The sequence below is a fragment of the Manacus candei genome, unplaced genomic scaffold (assembly GCF_025592945.1).
Source record: "Manacus candei isolate 608988 ecotype Guabito, Panama unplaced genomic scaffold, ASM2559294v1 h1tg000040l, whole genome shotgun sequence".
Classification (NCBI taxonomy): domain Eukaryota; kingdom Metazoa; phylum Chordata; class Aves; order Passeriformes; family Pipridae; genus Manacus; species Manacus candei.
In genome coordinates this window covers 1,220,978-1,240,143 of record NW_026138088.1, presented here as the reverse complement: position 1 = coordinate 1,240,143, position 19,166 = coordinate 1,220,978, and the positions used below count along the sequence as shown (strand labels likewise).

Sequence of the window (19,166 nt, the reverse complement as noted above, 5' to 3'; positions counted from 1 at the left end):
GAATGGCCTTATGGAATAGGGAAGCACACTCCTTCATATGGAACTAGCAAATAAAAGTCCTGAGCCCGGATTTTCCAACATAGCAGGAGGAATAATCCCAACAACTGAACATTAAGTTAGTAGGAGAACTTCTTTCATACACCTCACTCATTTCCTGATCTGACCTTTTGCTTTATCGAACAAGATTAGACAGAGCTCTCATCTAGAAGCTGGGAGAGGGCTGCCTGGATGGGATTGATTTCTTGTTCAGTGACTCAAAGGAAAGTGGTTTTGATTTGACAAAATTTTAATGAAATTTTGTAATTGGTCCTGATTTTTCAGTTGAGCTGCTGAACTACTGAACTACTCGTACAGCCCTTGGAACATACGCCATGAAAAAGGGGTTCCCCCCGCTTTCTCTTCCCCATAGGTGTCACTCTTGAGTTTAATGTGGATTCATCTCCAGGATTTTATCCAGACATCAACTGAGCTAGGGTTCACACATTTCTTTGGGGCCATAGCACATAATTCACTGTGAAGGTTTATCTCTCTTGTTCCACCTAAACGTAAATACAACATTAATGAACCAAACAGACGGTTGGACACAGAGTTTCTTTGCATTGCAGAAAGGTAAAGCTTTATTGGAGGCATTGTCACGCAGCAGAGCAGTGAGTGCACTGCAGGAATGTGTGTGTAGGCACAGCGATCGCAGTGATGGGCGGCATGAAAAGGGAGAAGGAGATCAGCTGAGGAGAAACCCAGGAATTGTTGTGGGCCTGGCTGCTCCCATGGCAGTGAGTGGGTCAGGGAAGCCCAACACACCGGTCGTATCTTAACACACTCTGGACTGCCCTGTGGAAAGAAAGAAGAATTGATTGCTCTGACGGGGAAATCAAGAGTCTCTTGCAGCACTGACATTTCTATTTATGTGCTATTTAAATACCCATTTGTGAGCAAAAGCATGGGAAAGGAGATCAGCCTGTGTCTGGAACTGGAGCCAAACCACATTGAAATGAAGAGCTTTGATTGCCAATGGTTTAATCCCTGCTGCAATTGCAGATGTGGAAGTCATAGGACAAGGTTGGTATTAACAGGAAAAGGGATGAAACACAAAATGTGAAAGGCATGGGAACAGGATGGGTTTGGATCCTCTTTGGAAGATGTTTCTTACCTGCCTTGTCACTAGATTGACCATGACAGTAGGAAGTAGAAGAATGAGAATGGGAGGACATTCCCCCTCCTTGACAGGATCTGTGAAAGGAAAAGAGTTTTAAGAAAGGGAAAAATAAATACATACTGACATCACATGCAGTGTGTGTAACAGCTTGGTTTTTCCTGGACCTCACAAATAATTCTTTATATTTTTATTTCCTTCCCTCCAGCTGTATTTTCCTAGAAAATTATAAAAGCAAAACACTCCTGCAGCATAATCTTTGTACTCTCCCACTCCAGCTGTTCTTGCTTGTCTGCTGACAGCAGGAACTTCATTACAGTTTAGTTTGGCACGGTGATTCCTCTCACAGAATTCACTCCACACAAACAGGTCAAGAGGAACTGATTAACTCAAAACCTCTCAGTAACAATCTGCTTTGTGTTTCCCTCGGTGTGTGACGTGCTTATGAAGTTTCTGATAGATACATTTCAATGCAGATGCTGTGAAGAAGCTGCTGAATTTAGGTTTCAGCTACAGACAAGTAGAAGATTCTGCTCTGTCTTCCATGAGTGCTAAGAGAGAAAAGCCTGCGATCGACTTTGTGCCCTTATTTGCAAACGGAGTACGTACACAAGGTCCTGCTGCCCCTCCTGCAGCAGCGCCCGGTACTGCTGGATCTCCTGCTCCAGGCGAGTCTTGATGCCCAGCAGCATCTTGTACTCCTGGCTCTGACCCTCCATCTCACAGCGGATGCTGGCCAGCTCCTCCTCCACAGAGTGGATCTGCGCCTGGATCTGTTGCAGCAGGCAGCCGTAGCGAGTCTCGGTTTCTGCCAAGGAGTTCTCCAGGGAGTTTTTCTGGGAGGGCAAAGACAGGAGTTGAGGAGGGGAGCTGTGGTGCTCCGTGCCCAGCCCCAGCAGGGCAGGCCCAGCCCCTGCCCACGTACCGTGCTGAGCTGCGCCTGCAGCTCGATCTCCAGGTTCTGCATCTCGCGCCGCAGCTCCGTGAGCTGGTGGCTGCTGCTCTGCATGTCCTGGCTGCTGGAGGTGACCTGGCGATTGACTTCTTCGATCTGCAGGGGCAAAGCCAGGGACACCTTCTGAGCCACAGCATCCCCTGGGGGAGCAGGTTTGCTGAGGGAGAGCTCAGCTCTGCAGGGAGCCTCTCCCTTTCATCCTGTCCCGGTGCCCGCGGGCCTGGGCTGTGCCACCGGAGGGGACTCCTCTCTGGGCATTGCCACCTACCTTGACTTCATACCACTGCTCCACCTCCCTGCGGTTCCTGTCGATGATCTGCTCGTATTCACTTCTCAGGTCATTCAGGATCTTTGTCAAGTCCTCTCCAGGGGCAGCATTGACCTCCACACTCACATCCCCACCAGTCTGAGACTGGAGCTGCCTCATTTCCTGCAGGGAGTCCAGACAGAGACACAAGAGCACACACAGGTCATTTCTTGTGCTGGAGACTGTGGGCAAAGCGGTATCAAGGTAAAAAAGGAGCGACAATCCCTTGGCCTAAGGTGGAATTGACTCCATGTGTGAGGGTGGGAAGCTGAAGAATCCAAGGGTGGTGCCTTGGCTGTGCTGTTTGTCATTGGATCGTACCTCCTCATGGTTTCTCTTCAGGGCAATCAGCTCATCCTTCAAGGTCTCCAGCTCGGATTCCAGGGAAGACCGAGTCCTAGTGAGATCATCCAGGATGTTTCTCAAACCATTGATGTCAGCCTCCACGGTCTGACGGATGACCAGCTCATTCTCATACCTGCACCAAAGGAAAGAGAAGCGTTACACATTCGTTCCACTGCAATGCTCGATCATTTGGACAGGGCACCAGCCCCTCCATTCACAAGTCTCGTAAAATTCACAGCCTGAGAGAGTCGGGGTTCACAGGGAAGTACTCACTTCATTCGGAAGTCCTCGGCAGTCATCTTGCTGTTATCGATGTCCAGGATCATTTTGTTGTTGTCCACAGTGGCAGAAATGATCTGCAGAAGAGGAGGGCGGAGACAAATCTTTCTGTGTCCTAGATTTCCAGGACAAGAACAAAGAAGACCCAGAGCTTTGGCAGGGTGTTGTTGTGGGTCTCGGAATTGTTTCCTGCAGTAGTGCAGGGGCCGCAGAACGTTGTTGAAATGCTCTATGACAGGGACTAGTGTGTGAAGATTTTGGCTTTGCAAACATTCTGATGAAAGAGTATATTGATGGGGGAAAGAACAGAAGAACAGTTATGCTGGGAGATCACCCACCCCAAGTGGGTTCTGCACTCTGGGTGTAGGAGGCAGTGTAGGCTTTGCCCCTGATGCGGTAACTCATCTCATTATGAAAAAAGATGATTGTGAGGGAAGACCTTGGTCCTCTACTTGCTGTCTGTAGGAGTGTGCAGGGACAAAGGGAGCTCAGATCCTGCCATCCAGGTGCTGTGGCTTTGCACTCCATCCAGCTGAACCGGGTGGGAGCAGAGGAAAGCACTGGAAACCACCCACAACTGCTTTGGAGACACCTGCACAGCGTGGGATTTCCGTGTGCCAGCGCGTCTGGGGCTGCTGGAGCTCCCTGGGGCCTCAGGCTGTGCTTCTGGAGCACGTCCCTTTTGCCTGTGGGTGCTGTGGGGGTTTGCTCACCCAAGGGATGGGAGGAGCAGCTCAGTGGATTTATGTCTGCAGTACCACCAGAATGGCCATCCTGCAGGGGGTGGAGCCCAGGGCCAGGGGAAAGAGCGAGGAGGACAGAGGAAGGAGGAAGACCTCACAGGAGAGAAGAGCATGTGGTGATGGAGCCACGCTAGCTGGGGCCATCCTACCTGATTCTGGAGTTGTTCAATGGTCTGGTAGTAGGAGCTGTAGTCCTTGGAAACACTGGGAGCTTGTTTCCTGTACCACTCGCGGATGTGGTGCTCGAACTGAGCGTTCTCCTCCTCCAGCCTTCGCACCTTGTCCAGGTAACTGGCCAGGCGGTCGTTGAGGTTCTGCATGGTGACCTTCTCATTGCCGCCCAGGAGCAGGTCCCCCCCCGCGGAGAAGCCCCCTGAAAAGCCCCCCCCGTAGCCCCCAACCAGGCCGGCCCCGCTCAGGCCGCCCCCGTAGCCCCCGCACGCTGCCCCGCCGTAGCTGCCCCCGCCGACCACGGAGGAGGCGTAGCGCCGGCAGGACACCGAGGAGCTCCGGCCGCTGCTGCCTCCACAGCCGCCTCCTCCTCCTCCTCCTCCGCTCCGGCATGAGGTGCTGGATGTTCTCTTGATGCTGCAGCTCATGGTGGAAGGGATCAGATATCCAGCCCCAGAAGCAAAGCTGTGCACAGCGAGAGACAGGGAAGGCAAGTGCAGTGGGGCGTCCTCGCCGGTGGCTCTTTATACCTGGCTGGGTGGGTGTCACCTGCCAGGCAGTCCAGCTTCCCATGGGCTTTGCCAGCCCCAGTGCTTACACTGGAAGTGATGTGCTAAGGGGAATTTCTTTTGGGGCTTGGGTCAGCCCTCCCCCCAGGTACTGTGTTTGCATGCTGATTCACACCAAGCCTGCACTGCAATTTCGGGTGGGTGGCTGTGAGTTAGATTTTGTTGCAGATAGATTGTTGCTGGCTACTTAATGAGTGAGACTCATTTTAATAGTTGTTCTTTGTTCTTTGGAGTAATTTTTTTGTCCTCAAAACAGGTGGTGAAAGCACCACCTGGTTACTCTGCTTTAATGTCAGAGTTGGAGAAGAATGAACTCAGGCACCCTGTGCGTGAGGCTGGTTCCAGTTTTCCTGTTGAACTGCCAGTTCTGGAAACAAAATCTCTAAGAGTTTTGGTCTTTCTCTCTAAAGGAGAGCTCAGCATGGGTACTGTCTCTCAGGGTACTCAGTGGTAAATCACAGTAGAGTGACCTTAGAAGCAGCAATGCTCTTTGTGTTCTCACCAGACTCGGGTGGTGCCACTTCTGGGAAACCCTCGTCTCACGCACAGTGATGGGCATTCGATGATGTCATTTTAAAGCTGTGATTTTTTAACATTTTGTGCAAATTTCCAATCACTCAGAGACTACTTTAAACTGAAATAGGTGTGTAAAATCTATAGGGCTTTACTGGCTGTGTGCTGGGAGAGGAAAGGATTCATCTTGGCCAGGTGGAGGCTGAGATGATTATCAGCCAGCTCTTGAGGAAGGAGGTACTGGGGCCGTTTGAAATCCAGGACAGTCCTGTTGTCCATGTAGGAAAGGGCACAGTCTGGATATGAGTGAGTCTGGCCTGAAAACTAAGAGGAGCTTTTTACCTACAGAAGGCAGAAGGGTCTGGAGGTGCTTCCATTGCAGGAACTTTGGGTGGAAGAGAGAAAGAGTTTCAAGATTGACCTTGGTCAGTTGATGGTGGGCATTTTATCCTTGTGTAACAGAGGCAGCTGTGATGACCCTCTAGACCCTCCTTACCTTGAGTCTTTTGTCCCTCGGTGCTGCACAACTGCACCGTTCCCGTGAGGGGGCAGGATGTGCTGAACCCTTCTTGGGAAGAGTTCTCCAAATGGTTTCTCCATTTACAGTGTTACACACCCCCTGCACTTGTGTCTCCAGCAGCATTTTCTCTCCTACCACAGCGTTTATGAGACCCATGGAAGTTACTAACGTGTGTCATGGCCAGCTGAAGAATCATGGAAAGCCATTCGCCCTCTTTCTTGACACACCACCACCCCTGGATCACAGATAATGTAATCCTTTGATCTGCATAATTATGATTGTTGTTTTATTGGTATCTCTCTAATTATCTGCACGTCAGAACCAGTTGCTTTGCATATGTTATTGCGACTGAGTCATCATTATTAAAAAATAAAAATTATTTTCTCACAGGGTGTGATTCCTTAGTCATATTTTCCTCATTAGATTGTTGAAATGCACTTTTATTCTCCCCTATGAGGTATTTATTGCTGACTGGCCTTAGTGCCAGAGGTGTTGACTTTGTATCTCCTTCTCGGCACCGTTTCATCACAACAATTCCTGACATTTCCCAATGCTGTAATTTCATACCATCACCAGGAGCCTTTTCTCTGTCCCTCTGTCCCTCTCTTCTCATTTCAAACAGCTGATCTAACCATCCTTATTGCTGTAGCTGCATCCCAAACACTTAAACTTCAGACCTTCTGTTCTGTAACTCGGGGGCATTTCCTTGTCTCCCTGTGCATTTCTTGTCACCATCCTGTGGACACGGCTCTTGGCTGGAGTTGGCTGCTGTGAGTCAGTTTGGACACACTGATTTACATCACCAGCCAGAAGAGCTGGGGCTGTTCAGGTCCTCCCACAGTCCCTGCAAGGGCAGAGGCAGCTCAGACGTTCTGCTGTAGAAGGTGTTGAGGCTCCTCAACCCTCCAGAGGGGCTGTGAGAGCTTTGAAATCACATCTTCCCCTGGCAGGCCTTTGGCTCACAATGCACCCCATGGACCTCTGTAAGTCAGAGGTTTGGTTGAAGTGGGAGTGCTGTGGATCCTTTCCCAGTGCTGTTTACTCACTGGTGAAATTGGATGTGGAGCCACAAGCAGATACTCTGAACTGGCAAAGGAACTAAAAGCAGTCTGTGGTTTCCCCAGAAGCTGTGATGCATTACTGGGTATATGTCTTCAGTCACACGAGAGGGAGAGGACAACCTCAGAAACAATTACTGGTAATTAATTGTTTTACAGCAAATGAGTCAACTGTGGTCTTGGTAAGAAGAGTGCTACTCCCAGGAGTTTCATCAGGAACTCCATGTGTGCTTTCCTCATCCATCACCCCTCTCCCTGCAGCATTGCTCAGGGATGTGTTTCTTCAGTTCATCCAGAGCTGAATGGTTTCCACAGACCCACATTCTGGGCTCATTTTTCTCTTATGTGACTCCTGTCACATGAGAGCTTACCTGTATGCATTAAGTGCTTACTTATACACATTAACTGTAGTTCAAGGCTACATAATCCTGCCTCAAAAGAGATGTGTCCCTCACCAGCTTTGGTACAGGAAGTACAGCTGAGACTTGAGTGAGTTCTGGCAGCCTTTGGACACCAAAGTCATATTTACATTTGCTTTACATCACTTTATATATTGGGTATTAAATCAGTATTTAAATTGAAATTTCTATCATAAAATATAGGAATGTTTTTGGTGCATGACACTAAAGGAAACAGGCCCATTGCATTGTTGTCTGTATTTCCCAACAGAAGGCAGCAATATGTGATTGTCTGCACAGTCAGAGGTGTAGAAATACTTGTGAGGAAGCCCCTACATACTGGAACAACCTCTCCTGAGTCACACCTTCCCATAGGACTCCAGCTGGGATGAGACTGAGGGACTCAGATATCTGTCACAATAGTACCATTGAACACAGTTTAGTACATTAACAGTTAATTAAAGAATCTTCTGAGTTCCCCAACGTTGGTATTTTCTTTCTCCTTTCACTCACATCATTCATTCAACCTTACACCTCCTGCTTTTGAGCAGAGTTGTGACAGTGTCACCTGGCAGTTCCCTCAGGCAGAGCCTGGATCTGTCACACCTCACACAGCCACGCTCACAATTCTTCCCTTTGCTTGGAGATTTTATCTCAGCACCGTGACCATTTCCTTAGTGCAAAATGGATTGTCCCGGGATCGAGTCACCCAGAACCACCGCACAGCCCGTGTTTGAGGGGTGAGCTGGGGGAGGACCCACCCCGGGTTGGCTGAATTCACTTTCTCAGACACGTGGTTGTGATTTGCGTTGCAGAAGTAAAGGTTTATTAGAGAAGAGTTTCGAGCAGAGTGTGAGCCCTTAAACCAAGAAGCAGTTGCCACAGACCAAGTGAGTAAGCCAAGCACTGCAGGGCGGGGGACGGGGGGCTGGGGCAGGTGAGCAGGCTCCGGTCCCGAGCCCTTCCCGCTGCCCCGGCCGTGCTGCACAAGTGCCGGGCTCCGTCTCTCGCTGGACGCTGTCGGGGTCGCTGCCGCTGCTCTAACACACTCTTGACTGCCCTGTGTGAACACCGAGCAAATCATCGCCTTGAGAGGAAATCTGAGCATTCCTGCTGAGGGGATCCTCACACCTGACACTGTGTCAGCAGCACAGGGGCAGAGGCTCCGTGCCAGCAGCGCCCTGGGCACTTTCTCAGAACTGTATTTTTTTTATTATTCCGATGAGCAAAAAAGCATAACCCATCTCGTAAAGTTTATGGTCTATATTTTATAATTAGGTAGAGGGAAGGACAAAACTTGCTGTATTTTAATGCCTGATTCCTCCGTAACAGAGTACTGAGGTTCTCTCACTCCCAGGTTAATGGATCTGGGAATCTTGCCCAGCCCAAACTACAAATCTTTTTTCTTACAAACTACATTGCAGCCATTGGGGCAGATGTAACCCACTAATAACCACATCCTTACAAAGCGTTGTCTTACCTGCCATGTCCCCACACTGGGAATGGGAGTAGGAAGCAGAATATGACTGGGAGGATTTTCCACCTCCTTGGAAAGCACCTTGGGAGGCACTGCAAAAGGAGAGTAATCAATTCAGAAAAACCCAGTAACACCAGATATTTGGTCAAAAAAGATGTTGATGCTCCAGGGACAAGAAGTCTCTGTTGGCAAATAAGTACACAAGGATTTCTTGCTATTCCCTTGCTACAATATGGAATACATACACAAGGTCCTGCTGGCCCTCCTGCAGCAGTGCCCGGTACTGCTGGATCTCCTGCTCCAGGCGGGTCTTGATGCCCAGCAGCATCTTGTACTCCTGGCTCTGACCCTCCATCTCACAGCGGATGCTGGCCAGCTCCTCCTCCACAGAGTGGATCTGCGCCTGGATCTGTTGCAGCAGGCAGCCGTAGCGAGTCTCGGTTTCTGCCAAGGAGTTCTCCAGGGAGTTTTTCTGGGAGGGCAAAGACAGGAGTTGAGGAGGGGAGCTGTGGTGCTCCGTGCCCAGCCCCAGCAGGGCAGGCCCAGCCCCTGCCCACGTACCGTGCTGAGCTGCGCCTGCAGCTCGATCTCCAGGTTCTGCATCTCGCGCCGCAGCTCCGTGAGCTGGTGGCTGCTGCTCTGCATGTCCTGGCTGCTGGAGGTGACCTGGCGATTGACTTCTTCGATCTGCGGGGGCAAAGCCAGGGACACCTTCTGAGCCACAGCATCCCCTGGGGGAGCAGGTTTGCTGAGGGAGAGCTCAGCTCTGCAGGGAGCCTCTCCCTTTCATCCTGTCCCGGTGCCCGCGGGCCTGGGCTGTGCCACCGGAGGGGACTCCTCTCTGGGCATTGCCACCTACCTTGACTTCATACCACTGCTCCACCTCCCTGCGGTTCCTGTCGATGATCTGCTCGTATTCACTTCTCAGGTCATTCAGGATCTTTGTCAAGTCCTCTCCAGGGGCAGCATTGACCTCCACACTCACATCCCCACCAGTCTGAGACTGGAGCTGCCTCATTTCCTGCAGGGAGTCCAGACAGAGACACAAGAGCACACACAGGTCATTTCTTGTGCTGGAGACTGTGGGCAAAGCGGTATCAAGGTAAAAAAGGAGTGACAATCCCTTGGCCTAAGGTGGAATTGACTCCATGTGTGAGGGTGGGAAGCTGAAGAATCCAAGGGTGGTGCCTTGGCTGTGCTGTTTGTCATTGGATTGTACCTCCTCATGGTTTCTCTTCAGGGCAATCAGCTCATCCTTCAAGGACTCCAGCTCAGATTCCAGGGAAGATCTAACCAGAGTCAGGTCATCCATGAGATTTCTCAAGCCATTGATGTCAGCCTCCACGGTCTGACGGATGACCAGCTCATTCTCATACCTGTGTCACACAAGAGAGTCAGAGAAATGGGTAAATGAGATGCTGACAGTCACTAGCACACATCCTTCCAAGGCCAGTATCCCAGTAACACTGGAGGAGTCAGTACCACCACCCAGGGCATTGCTGCCTTGTCTCCTGAGATGCTGAGCAGGATTGGACAGGCACACGAGGTTCACAGGGAGGTACTCACTTCATTCGGAAGTCCTCGGCAGTCATCTTGCTGTTGTCGATGTCCAGCAGCAGCCTGTTGTTGTCCACAGTGGCAGAAATGATCTGCAAAACCGGAAGGTAGAAAGAAGCCCCAAAGCTTTGGCAGGGTTTTGTTGTGGGTCTTGGAATTGCTTCCTGCATTAATGCAGGGACCATGTGCGAGGGTGATGCTCCAAATTTGCTTTTCAAGGAAACTTGTGCTATCACACATCCACCCAAATCCCTGCTCTTTACTTCCTCCTCTCCAGTTAGAGACAGTTCCCTGTGTGTCCCAGGGAGTGTGTTCAGCCCTTTCCCTGTATCACGCTTCTTCCTGGTCCATTATTCTATTTTCTTGGTACCATGTAAACCTATCATAAGGCAAGACCTCAGTCCTCCACCTGGTGTCTGTAGGAGTGTGCAGGGACAAAGGGAGCTCAGATCCTGCCATCCAGGTGCTGTGGCTTTGCACTCCATCCAGCTGAACCGGGTGGGAGCAGAGGGAACCACTGGAAACCACCCATGACTGGTTTGACCCACCTGCACAGCGTGGGATTTCAGGAAAGAGGAAGGAGGGAGGAGGAAGAACTCACAGGAGAGAAGAGCATGTGGTGATGGAGCCACGCTAGCTGGGGCCATCCTACCTGATTCTGGAGTTGTTCAATGGTCTGGTAGTAGGAGCTGTAGTCCTTGGAAACGCTGGGAGCTTGTTTCCTGTACCACTCGCGGATGTGGTGCTCGAACTGAGCGTTCTCCTCCTCCAGCCTTCGCACCTTGTCCAGGTAACTGGCCAGGCGGTCGTTGAGGTTCTGCATGGTGACCTTCTCATTGCCGCCCAGGAGCAGGTCCCCCCCTGCACAGAAGCCCCCTGAAAAGCCCCCCCCATAGCTCCCGGCCAGGCCGGCCCCGCTCAGGCCGCCCCCGTAGCCCCCGCACGCTGCCCCGCCGTAGCTGCCCCCGCCGACCACGGAGGAGGCGTAGCGCCGGCAGGACACCGAGGAGCTCCGGCCGCTGCTGCCTCCACAGCCGCCTCCTCCTCCTCCTCCTCCGCTCCGGTACGAGGTGCTGGATGTTCTCTTGATGCTGCAGCTCATGGTGGAAGGGATCAGATATCCAGCCCCAGAAGCAAAGCTGTGCACAGCGAGAGACAGGGAAGGCAAGTGCAGTGGGGCGTCCTCGCCGGTGGCTCTTTATACCTGGCTGGGTGGGTGTCACCTGCCAGGCAGTCCAGCTTCCCATGGGCTTTGCCAGCCCCAGTGCTTGTGCCAAAAAATGATGTGCTAAGGGAATCTAGTCTGAGGTAAGTAAAAGGCATTACCATTCGGTGGAAGTATGTCTGTGTTGATTCACATCAAGCTGCACTATAATTTTATGTAGGTGGCTCCTCGTTGGATATTTTGTTGAAAAATAGAATATCTCCCAGCGTTGTCAATCTGTCAGTGGGAGCTAAAAAAGGCTGTGCCTTGTTGTCTGCCTCCTTCAGCTTTCTGTGTGGTGAAACTCAGTAGTTCAGCTTTGGTCATCCTCCTGTGATCACAATGTCCAAGGGAGTCTTCATTCTTGATTTATTTCAAATATGCATTAGCTATTTAGAAATCTTCTTTAATTCCCTGAAATAAAAACTTTTAAAACTGCATTCTCATGTCTGTTTTAGAGAAGAACTTCACTGTGAATTTTTCACTCTCTTGTCACTTGTATTGATGAAGGTCCTGCTGGCATTCAGCTTTCTCTGAATGTGCAGGATGGGAATCACAGTCCTTTTTCTTCTTGAAGAAAACCAGGTGACAGCCACAAAAGTAGTATTGTGTGAGGGAAAACATACTAAATCTTTTCCTATCAAAGAGCTCCTAATTTTTTTTAAAGTGTTTTAAATGGACTCAGAGGAAATTGAGAGGAGAAATATTTGACTTTGTGCATTTTCATAACCATATTAAAATAGTCATTTCTCAGAATAAGTCCCTGAATTATATAATATGGTGAAAAAATAATTTTTGATGAAAAGTGCCAAAGATTAGATCTGACAAAATATAATCATTACCTGAGCTTGTTACAGTGAAGGGTGTTTTGCAACATCTTGCACCACCCAGCAGAGTCAGAAACACTTGTGTACTTTTTTCCACTGCCTGTGCAATAGGGGATGTGCAGTGAACTGCTTTTTCCACCTTTACTAATCAAGCTGCTGGGAAGCTGAGCAAAGCCTTGCATGGAAACAAACCCTCAGGTTTCCAGCTGTGTGTTAAACGTCGGCTCTGCGGCTCCTGCAGACGAGTCGCTGGGCTGTGAAGGGAAGCACAAGGAGCTGGTGGGGCCTGCTGTGAACTGCTACCTCAAAATCAGGTTATCCACAGAAAGGCAGGATGGGTTCAACCTGGGAGCATTCTAGGAAGAGATTCCATATTACAGGAGAAGAAATAAGCTCCTTCCCCTCTCTGACTGCAGTTGTGTTCACCCTTAGCTCTGTTATCCCATTCTGGGCTGATATTTGTCTGTTGGGTCTCAGAGCTCAGCTCACGAGAGTATCTGGCACATTATTAAAAAACAAAAGCACAGCCCAAGTTGCTCCAAGAAGATTCTGATCTGCCCTGACTGCTCAGAAATTGTGCTTTAACTCTAAATATCATTATCAGCTACTGGAGTGTATCATCAACCTCCCTGCCTGGAGGCATGTCTTGGCATGGCTTTGTGTTTTCTTTTTTAAGTGTTTTCACCCTACAGAGTGGAAGAAAAACCCCACACAGGATTCTGGTTGCATCAGACAGAAATGAAATTTTATTAGAGACATTTTCCTGATTCAGAACAACCCGAGTACCGGCCAGGCTGGGTCTGTGAAGCAGCAGTTGCAGTGCCAGTGACCGGGGCCGTGGAGCATCGCGGGCAGAAGCAGCACAGAGCATGCAGGGCAGGGGAGAGGTGGCATCTGCAACTCCCAGGAACTGCTCAGAGCATCCTCCTTCCTCGGGAGCACGGGGAATGCAGTGGATTCGGGCGTTTCTGTTTGAAGGGTCTTGCACTGGAGGATCCTTGGTGTATATTCTTAATCAAAAGATTTTCTTCCATAGCCTGTTTAGGGGCAAAGCAAGTGTGAAGGTCAGTGCTGGCACTGAACCCCTGAGCCACCAGTGTCCCCCAGACATGAGGATTGTGTGGGAGTGACCAGAAGCATTCCAAAAGCACAAAGGAAAACTCCAGCATGGCACAAAGACCGTGAGATTTATGAGGGCCTGCAAAGAATGAGAGGGATGAAGAAAACCAGCTGGGGTTATTAAACTACAGGATCAGCTGATGTCACCCACAAAATGGAACATAGATGGACTTTGCACACAAAGAGGAAAGAATTGCTAACAACAGTGAATCTCACACTTCTCAGAGACTTTAGTTTGTCCTCAGGACTGTTTGGCTCTGGAAGAGTATGTTGGTATAAATGAGTGCATAAATGAGTCAGGGTGGGACTGAGAGGACAGTATGCCCAAAGCACAGTTCTCACCTTGGCTTTCACCGCCACTCCTGCAGGACTGGGACTGGGAAGATGAAGAGTAGGAGTGGGAACTGCTGATGCCTCCTGAGGCTCTTCCTCCTCCTCCTCCTCCTCCAATGCTACTGCATCCACCTCCGCTTCCCCCTCCTATTCCTCCACTTCCTCCTCCTATTCCTCCACTTCCTCCTCCAATTCCTCCTCCACCACTTCCTCCTCCGATTCCTCCTCCACCACTTCCTCCTCCAATTCCTCCTCCCATTCCACTGCCACCACCACCATATCCACCACTTATGCTACCACCTCCTCCTCTTCCTCCTCCAGAATAGCCACCACCTCCTATTCTACCACCTCCCATGCCTCCTCCAATTCCTCCTGAAGGGATTCTGCAAAGAGAGAGAAAGAAGGGGGAAAAAAAAGTTAATCAAAAGCATTTTGATCTCTGAAGGCAATCGAGGTACAGCTGCTGCCCAGGAGCTGGCACTGCTCTGGGCTGTACCTCTGGTTAGAGCCCAGCACAGCAGCAAGACAACTGAGGCAGTGCCAAAAAATCAGCCTCTCTTTCAATGTCAGCTTGAATTCAAGAGCTTTTGTTTTTCCCACGTTCTGCCAGGAGACTTCTTGAAATATTTGGCACTGCTGCTTTATCAGTGTATGGCTCGAAATTGGAAAGCAGAGAATGAAGCTTTAGCTGCTCTTTCAGGCACTGCAGAAAGGAAGCTGAATCAGCCTGAACTTCCAGAGACTTTTATGAAAGTTTGGAAAACTATGGTCATTTTCTTTCCTTATGGTCTTTTCCAAAGTGACTCCTGCCCGTTCAGCTCCTGGCTACCCTGGAACCAGGGTAAAGGGAAGGCTCTGTGTGGGGGTTTCCCTGCCCAGCCCCAAATCGGTAGTTCAGAATTTCTCACTGATTTTTCCTCACATGAGTTATGTTCTGAACAGAATGAAACCCCTCAAGCCCGGGAGGCGATTGGCCAAGAGCAGCTGCATCAGCCCCATTTCAGCACCAAATCTGATCTGCAAATCCCCACTGTGTGTTTACTGCCTGTGACTGATGACAGTGCTGTGCTCTCTCAGAGTACATACACAAGGTCCTGCTGCCCCTCCTCCAGCAGCACCCGGTACTGCTGGATCTCCTGCTCCAGGCGGGTCTTGATGCCCAGCAGCATCTTGTACTCCTCGTTCTGGCTCTCCATCTCGCAGCGGATGCTGGCCAGCTCCTCCTCCAAAGGGCTGATCATGCACTGGATCTGCTGCAGCTGCAGGTTATAGCGACGTTCCGTGTCCTCCAGGTTGGACTGCAAAGAGTCGACCTGCGAGGGCCAAACAAAACGCAGCGTTGGTGGGAATGTGGTGACTTTGACTTATTTTCATGGAAAAACAGGAGATCTTCACAAACCAGAAAAAAAGTGTGTCTTTGCAGATAAATTACCCAGTATCCCATTCCCCTCAGATGGATTTACCCTGCTGGGTGTAACCCTTCTTCCCACACACACACTGTGTCACAGGTGGAGCAAGTGCCTTTCCTTACCATGCTGAGCTGCGACTGCAGCTCAATCTCCAGGCTCTGATATTCACGTCTCAGCTCAGAGATCTGCTGGTTGCTTGATTGTATCTCCTGACCACTTGAGTGGACTTGTTGATTAACTTCTTCCATCTGAAAAACGCACATACAAAATTGAGGCATTTTTGATAACAAGAAGACATTGTATGGTTATCACAAAAGTACTGAGAAAGCAATTAATAAGAATTAAGACGCAATGCAGACTCTTTGCTTCCCTCAAGCCACTGTGCCAACACCCTGTGTAATTCTCCTGGCTGCTGGAAGACAGAGGCTCCATGTGCTTTACCACATAACCTGATACTCCAGGACTGACCTGGTACAGGAAACTGCTTAAAGTCATTTAATGTCCCTTAAATAACACTTTTTGCCTGCTGGATGTGGAGAGGTCCAGTGCTTTGTGAACGATCCAATACTCAAACCTCCCGTGCTTTACCTTGGTTTCGTACCAGCTCTCCACCTCCTTGCGGTTGTTCTCAATGAGCCTCTCGTACTCGAAGCGCATTTCGTTCAGCTTCTCCATCAGGTTGATGCCGGGAGTGGCGTTGACCTCCACGCTCACATCCCCACCAGACTGTGTTCGCAGTCCTTTCATTTCCTGGAAAAAAACCACAGGACCCCGTGAGGTTCTCAAAGGGTGAAGGTTAAGGAGAAATGGTGTCGTTTCAAATAAGGGGAAGGAGAGGGACAGAGATCCTCACACAGCCCATGGCTCCTGCAAAGGGGGCCTGTCTGCCCTTGCCATGGAACAGTTCAGCCATTCCTGAGGCTCCAGTGCTCACAGCCAGGCACTGTGACACTTCGCAGTGACCCTGAAGTGTCCTCCAGAGGGTCATAAGGAATTCTGTTCAGGGTGTTCTTTGTGGGAATCTTTTCTCCTCCGTGGGAAATCTCACTGCAGAGAGTATAAATACTTTCTTTTCACTCCTCAATATATTCTATCCAATTTTCCTTCCATGACTTCAGCAACCAGATTTTACTTTGTACTGAAAGTCACTCATTCCTCAGTTCTCATTTTGCCAAGCAGTGACCCATGTGTCTCATTACATCAGCTGTGGGCAGCTGTGGACACTACACACTCCTCAGAATCAAAGCCAGGTTGTGTCAAGTTGAATGATCAAAACCAGTGGCCAAAACCTGGTTACTGCTGGTGGAAAAATCCAAAGGAAGTTCTCTGAGTGTTGTGTTGTCGGTGGTTACTAAGTGTGGAGAAACTTACCTCTTCATGGTTCTGCCTCAGGAAGATCAGTTCCTCTTTTAGGGATTCAAACTGTGACTCCAAGTCAGATCTGGCTAGAGTCAGCTGATCCAAAAATGGGCGTAATCCATTGATATCACTTGCCACACTCTGGTGGAGACTGTACTCAGTCTCATACCTGAACAACAGACAAGACAGAGAGTAAAGGTGCTGCCAGACCTTTGTTTGGTACCTCCAGTATGGGCAGTTCCCATCCTACATCTCTGGTCTCTAATCCCATTTGTCAATCCTTAAAAGAAAGGACATAATTCTCTTTCTGTCTCCAGTAGGTTTGTTTGATTTCAGTACAGTTTCTCTATGTGAGATTTATTCCATGAGGATTATACTTAAAATCAGCATGCAAGGATGGAGAAACTTAGATTGGAGTCCTTCAAGAACTTGTCTGGATAAAACTAATAGTGAAAACCCAAAGCAATCCTTCTCAGAATGCTTTTCCCAACAATTCCGTATTCTGACATCGGAGCCAAGAGGCTCCAGCCTCTACAAAGATTAATTGGCAATGGGAACCCATGGGGGTAAAAGGAGGCAGGATGGAATGAACCAGGAAGGGAACCACTCACTTCATTCTGAAGTCATCCACAGTCATTCTGGTGTTGTCCATGTCAAGAAGCATCCTGTTCAGGTCCACATTTGCACCAACAATCTGAAAGGGAGAGGGCAGGTGTTATTCCACAGTTGTCTTTTCAGTCTGACACACACAGAGAAGGAACTCCTGTGCACAAACACCTTGCAGAACAGCTTTGTGGTGATGTCAGACCTGACTAGTGCTGCAGGAGCTACTGAGAGAGAAGAGTTTATTGCTTCCAGATAGAAGAAAGTGCCTTTACTGTCAATTTTGGTTTACAAATATCCATTAAAATTACCTTGTCAGAAAGAATAACTAAATAAACTCCTCATATTCAAAACCAGTGGGAAAGCAAAATTACCACTGCTTTTGGCAACAGCCATGTTCATGCAGGAGATATGGGACTGTTCAGTGGCTGAGGGCTGGAATGGGGCTAACTGCACCTGCTGCTTGTCCTGTGTATTCACAAAAATATCCAATGACTATGGCAGCAGTAGCACAAGCCAAGCAATGATTACATCTGCTGTTCCTGAGGGTGAGGAACGAGCAAGCAGCAGCCCAGTGGGGAAGGGAGCACGAGACAGGCCCCGTGATGGGGACACTGGTGCTGATCTGCCACTGCCCCCAGCGATGCCACCTGCACCAAATACACCTGTGCCAGAACACACACAGGAAAACTGGCAGCCAGGCTTGGTCCCCACACAGCTCTGCTTCCTGGCCAAAGCACAGGAGGGCAAATATCACCCCAAACCAGGACCTTCTACTGCAGGAGTAAGTGCCATTCCAGAGTTAGTCAAAGTACATCATACCTGGTTTTGCAGCTCTTCGATTGTCCTGTAATATTGGCTGTAGTCCCTGCCCTGAGAGGGACTTTGACTTTGGTACCACTCCCTGATCAGCCGCTCCAGTTGAGCATTTTCTTCCTCCAAGCGTCGCACTTTATCCATGTAAGAAGCCAGGCGATCGTTGAGGTTCTGCATGGTCAGCTTCTCGTTCGTGGAGAGCAATCCAGAGTCCTCCCCGAACCCTATCCCACCAAAACCTCCTCCACCATAGCTGCCACCACCACCGAAGCCCCCGCTGCCCCCGAAGCCACTGAATCCACCTCCACTGTACCCACCACCTCCACTGTACCCACCACCTCCACTGTACCCACCACCTCCACTGTATCCACCACCTCCATAACAACCTCCCATTCCCCCAAATCCACCTCCTCCTGACCCAAATCCTCCTCCAATGCTTCCACAGCTCATTCCTCCTCCGTACCCACCACCGCTTATCCTGCCACTGTAGCTGCTGCGGCTGATCCTCCCGCAGCTGCCGCTGCTGAAGCCCCCTCCATAGCTGCTCCTGGAGCCTCCTCCTCCTCCAAAGCTTCTCCCAGAAAAGCCCCCGCCGCCTCCAGAGGAGGTGTATTTTCTAGTGGACACTGAGGAGTATCCGCCAGACCTGCTCCCTCCACCACCTCCACCACTGCATCTTCCACCACCGCCGCCACCACCACCTCCTCCACCTCCACTGCTAATTCTAATGGTGCTGCTCGAGGACTTGGTGCCACAGCTCATGGCGACGGCAGGCGAGAGTCAAACCACAACCCAAATTTAGCTGCACAGCCCGATAAGCCTCAGGACTGCAAGCCTTCATACCCAGCTCTCCATATTTATACGTTTGACACTGGGTGTCACCATCAGGGTGTTTCCTTCTCCCAGGGCATTTACCAAATTTCTTGTTTGTGCCAAGAATTATTTGCTGAACAGTATTTTTGTGCAGCTATCTCAGGCAATCCAGCCCACGGCTGGGCTTCTGGGGCTTGGGTAAGGTTTAACATCTCACTCTTTTTGGGTGACATCCTTTTCATTTAGCTTTTCCTGGAATAGGTACTTTCTTTGCTAAGATTTTGTAGCTACTATCGCCAAAGACTGTTGTTTGTTCTCTTTTGCTCTTTCCTGTGTCGTGTATTTCAGATTTTCTACACACCTTATATTCCTTTTCTCACCATATGTGATAGTGCAAGAGTTTTATTAATAGGACTGTGTGACTTGTCTCTAGAGATTGTCCAACTCGTGTGTCCCTGCCAGCACTTAAAGAACATATTTAGTGATATGAACAGGCTATTTCAAGCAATGCAGAGAGATTCTTATTTAAAAATCAAACTGCCTCCTTTGTGAAGAAAGCACCAGGACAGCATACAGAGAGCCAAGTCCTAGAACTCAAATGGAAAAAAAAAATACTGGACTTTTTTCACCAAGAAGCT

The 19,166-nt window shown here is 49.7% G+C and overlaps 3 protein-coding genes and 1 long non-coding RNA gene across 4 annotated transcripts in view; 1 reads left to right on the top strand and 3 right to left on the bottom strand.

Annotated features, from left to right (window-relative positions):
- The window catches only part of LOC127474194 (uncharacterized), a 102,652-nt gene that overhangs the window by 54,668 nt on the left and 28,818 nt on the right, over window positions 1–19,166 (top strand). The gene's annotated exons all lie outside the window — the stretch shown is intronic.
- LOC127474163 (keratin, type I cytoskeletal 16-like) lies at window positions 650–4,486 on the bottom strand. The gene is made up of 8 exons (XM_051794664.1): window positions 3,932–4,486; window positions 3,034–3,116; window positions 2,737–2,893; window positions 2,377–2,538; window positions 2,079–2,204; window positions 1,763–1,989; window positions 1,151–1,230; window positions 650–831 (listed from the first exon to the last, which is right to left on the bottom strand). Exons 1-8 carry the CDS (start codon window positions 4,379–4,381, stop codon window positions 812–814), a joined length of 1,305 nt encoding a protein of 434 aa, XP_051650624.1. The 5' UTR covers window positions 4,382–4,486; the 3' UTR covers window positions 650–811.
- On the bottom strand, window positions 7,815–11,209 carry LOC127474161 (keratin, type I cytoskeletal 14-like). Its single transcript, XM_051794662.1, has 8 exons — window positions 10,698–11,209; window positions 10,055–10,137; window positions 9,708–9,864; window positions 9,348–9,509; window positions 9,050–9,175; window positions 8,734–8,960; window positions 8,492–8,580; window positions 7,815–8,071 (listed from the first exon to the last, which is right to left on the bottom strand). The coding sequence occupies exons 1-8, from the start codon at window positions 11,145–11,147 to the stop codon at window positions 8,052–8,054; spliced, it is 1,314 nt and encodes a 437-aa protein (XP_051650622.1). The 5' UTR covers window positions 11,148–11,209; the 3' UTR covers window positions 7,815–8,051.
- On the bottom strand, window positions 12,794–18,530 carry LOC127474135 (keratin, type I cytoskeletal 10-like). The gene is made up of 8 exons (XM_051794617.1): window positions 17,722–18,530; window positions 16,908–16,990; window positions 16,309–16,465; window positions 15,526–15,687; window positions 15,060–15,185; window positions 14,615–14,841; window positions 13,538–13,911; window positions 12,794–13,113 (listed from the first exon to the last, which is right to left on the bottom strand). The coding sequence occupies exons 1-8, from the start codon at window positions 18,475–18,477 to the stop codon at window positions 13,088–13,090; spliced, it is 1,911 nt and encodes a 636-aa protein (XP_051650577.1). The 5' UTR covers window positions 18,478–18,530; the 3' UTR covers window positions 12,794–13,087.

Excerpts from the sequence above, each read along its gene's own strand:
- LOC127474161 (XM_051794662.1), bottom strand. The coding sequence starts at position 11,147 with ATGAGCTGCAGCATCAAGAGAACATCCAGCACCTCGTACCGGAGCGGA. Across the intron at positions 9,865-10,054 it reads GCCGAGGACTTCCGAATGAA|GTATGAGAATGAGCTGGTCA; the intron begins GTGAGTACCTCC and ends TGTGTGACACAG. Across the intron at positions 8,581-8,733 it reads GAGGGCCAGCAGGACCTTGT|TGCCTCCCAAGGTGCTTTCC; the intron begins GTATGTATTCCA and ends CTCCTTTTGCAG.
- LOC127474163 (XM_051794664.1), bottom strand. The coding sequence starts at position 4,381 with ATGAGCTGCAGCATCAAGAGAACATCCAGCACCTCATGCCGGAGCGGA. Across the intron at positions 2,894-3,033 it reads GCCGAGGACTTCCGAATGAA|GTATGAGAATGAGCTGGTCA; the intron begins GTGAGTACTTCC and ends CCTTTGGTGCAG. Across the intron at positions 1,990-2,078 it reads TGCAGGCGCAGCTCAGCACG|AAAAACTCCCTGGAGAACTC; the intron begins GTACGTGGGCAG and ends TTGCCCTCCCAG.
- LOC127474135 (XM_051794617.1), bottom strand. The coding sequence starts at position 18,477 with ATGAGCTGTGGCACCAAGTCCTCGAGCAGCACCATTAGAATTAGCAGT. Across the intron at positions 16,991-17,721 it reads TCGAAGAGCTGCAAAACCAG|ATTGTTGGTGCAAATGTGGA; the intron begins GTATGATGTACT and ends TCTCCCTTTCAG. Across the intron at positions 15,688-16,308 it reads TGAGGCAGAACCATGAAGAG|GAAATGAAAGGACTGCGAAC; the intron begins GTAAGTTTCTCC and ends GTTTTTTTCCAG.